General features: G+C 50.5%; 1 protein-coding gene across 3 annotated transcripts in view; it reads left to right on the forward strand.

The window, feature by feature from the left end:
- mvb12bb (multivesicular body subunit 12Bb) overlaps positions 1–5,000 on the forward strand; it is a 33,921-nt gene that overhangs the window by 23,917 nt on the left and 5,004 nt on the right. The window contains exons 8-9 of one of the 3 annotated variants that reach the window (XM_056593085.1): positions 3,125–3,180; positions 3,813–3,872. The exons of 1 other annotated variant lie outside the window; for it this stretch is intronic. In XM_056593085.1, the coding sequence (XP_056449060.1) occupies positions 3,125–3,180; positions 3,813–3,872 (116 nt within the window). The remainder of the gene's footprint in view (positions 1–3,124; positions 3,181–3,812; positions 3,873–5,000) is intronic. One more of the 3 variants, XM_056593086.1, reaches the window with a different exon arrangement.

The following is a 5,000-nucleotide window of genomic DNA, read 5'->3' on the forward strand; positions in this document are numbered from 1 at the left end:
GTGTCTCTATGCATGTGAGTGTATTTCATTCTATCCCTCTATATGCTTGCCTCTGAATCTGACCGTGTGCATCAGGATCAGCAACGGCTGCACAGACATTTTGCCCACAACAATTGCCCTCAAATTTGTGATGACGGGGACTTCTGTGTACTCGTCTTTGTGAAATTGTTGAACTGTTTCCGTATTTATTTGAATAAAATATGATATGTATGATATAATATATCTGTTTGTGAATGCATGTGTATGTATATATATATATATATTATATATCAATGTGTGTTGGTGTGGGTGGATGTGTGGGTTTTTGTCTGTATATGTATGCATGTATGTGTGTGTGCATGTGTGTGTGTTTGCTGTGTGTGTGTGTATGTGTATATGCATGTGTGTGTGTATGTGTGTGTGTGTGTGCGGGCGTGTGCGTTAGCCGTGGCGGGGCGGGGCGATGTATGGCTCTGTGCGTTGCTGCTGGAGTCCTGGGTGACAGTGCATCCAACAATGGAAGCGTGAGGGATTAGTGCTTAGCCCAGCGTGCGAGGGAGCCCTCTCCCGCCCTGCACCAGCCATTCATCTGTGCCCAGGGGCTGGAGATGACAATGCAGTCATTGCTCATCCCACCTGACGGAGCCATTAATAAGGCAATGATCCGCACGGCGCCCGTGCTGACGCCGTTCTTTACATCGCCATCACTCAAGCCACGGGGTCCTCCTTACTTAACGCCGGCATCATCACCTCGCCGCGGCCATCACCATCACCGCTGCAGCCGCCGCCATCATCATCATCATCATCAGCATCATCATCATCATCATCATCATCATCATCATCATCGCAGAAGTCATCCCGCCAAATTCCTACCAGATGTTTCCTGAGCGTTCCCCGCACGACGACTGAATGGGTACCCACGGCCCCGTGCTCAAACACACACTCATGATTCAGCGGCCGGGCGCCGGGCTATTTGAGCGGGCCGAACATGCCTCATGCTGGGATCCTCGGCCCAGATGATTGGATTCGCGTTATCGTTGCCCTTTGCTGCCATTTTTCCCCGGCTGGTGATATCTAGTGGTATCCGCTGCTGAGCGAGCGCAGGTGTCGTCCGACCTCATCATTTGTCTGCATGTGAGATGGCCTTTCCTACTATGGATGGTGCAGGAATACCAACCAAGGGCTGATTTTTAAATGTAATCCTTGAACAATGAATAAACCTGCTGGCCTTCGGGCCGCGTACATCCGTCTGGCTTTGCTCCGCAGATCCATCAGTGACCACAATCTCTGGTACCCCATCGCTGCCTATTGATTCAAGTGTTGTTGCCGCGCTGGAGCCTCCCATCCGGCCGCTGCCTAGCCTTCGCGCCGCTCCCGGGCCAAGTGGTAGCATGAGTTCATTTACTTGTGTTCGGCGGCGGCTCAACAAGTCTTCATGTCCACCCAATCCCCCTGAACCCCTGGCCCCAGATTGCCTCATGGAGGACGGTACTAAATAAGGCGGCGTTGGGCCCGGCGTTGGAGCCCAGGCGTGGAACGGACCAATGGAACGGCAGAGCTAGGGCTAAGCCCCCGGTCCGAGCAATGCCCTTAATGCCACAGATTTATCGACAGGAGACGACAATTAAGACTAAAGGAATAGTGCTGGCATCTCGGACGAAATGGGAGGGGGAAAAAGGAATTTCCCGTCGACTGGATGGAGAACGCGGCGCTTTGATTACAAGGACCACATTGCAGCGCCTGCGCTTGCGTGTGCGTGGAGGGCTGCCATTCCATGCCGTCCCCGGGAAAGGAAAGCAAATCACATAAGTGTCAAGATGAATGATACGTGAAACACAATTTCAGAGATTTAAATACAGCGGGGCGAAAGTGGAAAAGAAGTGTCCTTTCCAAAAAAAACGATGACTCACAAAGCACTCTGGCTTTCGTTTACGAGCTCCGTCTTCCTCGCCAGCACGGCGGCGTCGGCGGCGGCTACAGCGAGGCTGTAGGTAAACGAGCGCCATTTGGAGGCTCGCTCTCGGGGGGATTGTGAGCAGGGTTCCTTTCTCGGCTCTGCCGGGGCCAGTGTTTTCCTTTTTTTCCCTCCCCACTGTTTGGAGTTTAGTAATGAAGCCGAGCAGCCTCAGATTCCGCCTTCATTCTGTCACCCGGCGGCTTTGTGTATCTTGTCACCATGTGTTAATTTGGGCCCTGATGTATTTTATAAACAAAGGACTGCTCCTTAGCCTGACAGTCGTGACACCTTGATTCCAGTGCAGGATGTGAGCAGGACGGGGTTACACCATTAATAATCAACTGGCAGCCATCGCGCCATTTTAACTACGATCATTATGATAAAGGGCATACACTTAATTACAGGCCTGCTTAATTATAGCTCTGTTGAAGCTCGTTTGTTTGGTCAAATGCTAATTATACCACCATGCTCTTGGCAAGTCCTCATTTCAGTCCACTTTCTTTTTTTTTGTTGCCGACTGAACAGGGGCTTATTTTCATGCAAATTTGATATCCGGTGAATGTTCTCCACGCGCTCTCTCTCTCTCTCTCTCTCTCTCTCTCTCTCTCTCTCTCTCTCTCTCTCTCTCTCTGCGTGGTGTTTTATTCCGTGTGGGAGTGTCTTTGTTTTTGGAGGTGAACGTCTCGGAGACGAGGCAGATCCGGAATAATAAAGAGTAATGAAAGTGGAGGCGTTGGATGGGGAGGGTTGGACGGAGGGGAGTTGATGGGGGGGAGGGCTTCCACGCAGACCAGAATAAAAAGCTTTCATCTTTTTTTTAATTCCGAGAGGGAAGGAAGGGATGGCTCTGAAAGGTGTGTGTGTGTGTGTGTGTGCGTGCGTGTGTGCGTGTGTGCGTGTGTGCGTGTGTGTGTGTGTGTGTGTGTGTGTGTGTGTGTGTGTGTGTGTGTGTGTGTGTGTGTGTGTGTGTGCGTGCGTGCGTGTGTGTGTGTGTGTGTGTGTGTGTGTGTGTGTGTATTTGTGTGTGTTTGTTTTTGCAGGCATGCAGCGGTACTCTAGGATTTTAATAGCTGTGCTGTTTGACTCCTGAATGATAAGTTTACTTGAAACACTTAGGGATAAGAAGAGGGTGCATTCTCTGATGGGGAAATAACGTGTCAAAATCGTCTCTGTGCCCCCCTGTTACAGCCATGGACGGTGTGCCCTTTACAATCTCCGAGAGATTTAATGACGCCCCGAAAGAGGTAAGCCAAAATTAGATATCCTTCTATTATATCAGGCTCTTTGTTTAACATGTGATTAGATTACATGTGATAGCCTCTCATACGGCACAAATGAATGTGCCATTCAGCCTTCAGTCCACGATCCCTGCACAACCCCCCGATGATGACACCTACAGCCCTGATTAACCACACAGACTACAGTCTTCTCTGGTCTATCAGTACGGCCATTACTTCTCCCTCAGTCCCCACGGCCCATTCCTCCAGCCCCCGCCCCATCCCGACGTCCTCTTCTCTCCCCCGTCTCTCCCCCGTCTCCCCCGTCTCTCCCCTGCCCTCCACTCCAGTCGCTGCAGACTGAGTGATGAATTCAAGCAGTCAGGCAGCACTGGCTGAATGCAGTCCATTTGGCTGGCTTGCGGCGGTTGCCACTAGTACTGTCCCCCCCCTCCACCCGCACGCCCAGTGTGTATTGACACAGAGGGGGAGAAAGAGAGGATTAAAGATTTTAGGCATGCTTACTTAGCCATGAGCCTGACCGCCATGTTCCTAGTTTACCTCTCTCTCCTCCCCTCTCATTCTCTCTGTCTCCCTCTCCCTCTCCCTCTCTCTTTGTGTTTCTCTCTCTCTCTCGCTTGCTCTGCTTTTTATTTCAGACGCAGCGAGTCAGTTTAATGGGCATTACGATCAAGTCCCTGGCAGAAGTGGAGGAGGAAGTGAGTAGGGTCTGCAACGCTCGAGTGCCGCCGACGCCAGTGGCCCAGAATGCAAAGCAAACGGGGGTCTGGGGGTTGTAATTAAGTGTGTGTGAGACGGCGAGGCCCCCGTTGGCTCTACTAAGCCCCCAAGATTGAATAAGAAGCAGGTTCCAGCCTCGGAAGCCGCTTCATCTGCCCGTCCAGAACACTCTGGGTTTATTCCCTAACCGCTAAGTCCCAGCACAGCTCAATCCAGCGGGTCAAAAAGTTTACATTTTTCTCTTGTTTAATTGTTATTTGGCTTTATTTAATCATAGTTTGGGGGTAATTCCCTATTGGAGTCAATGTCAACCTGTAGTCTTAGCCCCTTAAACTTTAGTTGTTTTTCAGAAGAGCCTGGTAGTGATCAGGGCCCTGAGATTATGCAGAGGTGCGCGTGCCAAATGAAAAGCGCTGGCAGTGCTTCTCCAGATGAGTGGCTGAGCCAGCAGACATTTTTTACAGGGAAATAATCAAAATTATGTAAAAGGTCTTTCAGTGACTGGAGCGTATGCTTGCGTGAATGTGAGCGAGTGAGTGTGGAATAAGTGCTTGTTTTCTAATATGCTCACGTCCCTTTTGTTTGTGCCTACTTTTCTGCACAGAAAAGTGTAGGTGTGTGCGCTTGTGTGTGCATGTGCGTGTTTGTGTGCATTAAAGAGATTGACACCATCGCCACCAGCAGCAGTAGCACCACCACCACCACCACCACCACCATCATCCCCTCCTCTCTCTCATTAGCACAGTATCCCGGTATCAGAACAGCCAGCGAGTGACAGAGCAGTGTAAAAGAACAGGTGCTGTTTGGTTTGAGATGTGTTACAGAGTAAACAGTCCCCCGTCAAACCGCGTGTCTGTTCTGCACTCTGCCTCTGTCTTCTGTCACGCATTATCCAAATCACACCCAGGCGCCATCTTGTCATTTGGTCATCCGAACGAAGCTCATTGTCAGCTCAGGTATTAATGGTGTGTGTGTGTGTGTGTGTGTGTGTGTGTGTGTGTGTGTGTGTGTGTGTGTGTGTGTGTGTGTGTGTGTGTGTGTGTGTGTGTGTGTGTGTGTGTGTGTGTGTGTGTGTGTGTGTGTGTGAGTGTGAGTATACTGTGTGT

Source organism: Gadus chalcogrammus, chromosome 6 (genome assembly GCF_026213295.1).
Source record: "Gadus chalcogrammus isolate NIFS_2021 chromosome 6, NIFS_Gcha_1.0, whole genome shotgun sequence".
Lineage (NCBI taxonomy): Eukaryota > Metazoa > Chordata > Actinopteri > Gadiformes > Gadidae > Gadus > Gadus chalcogrammus.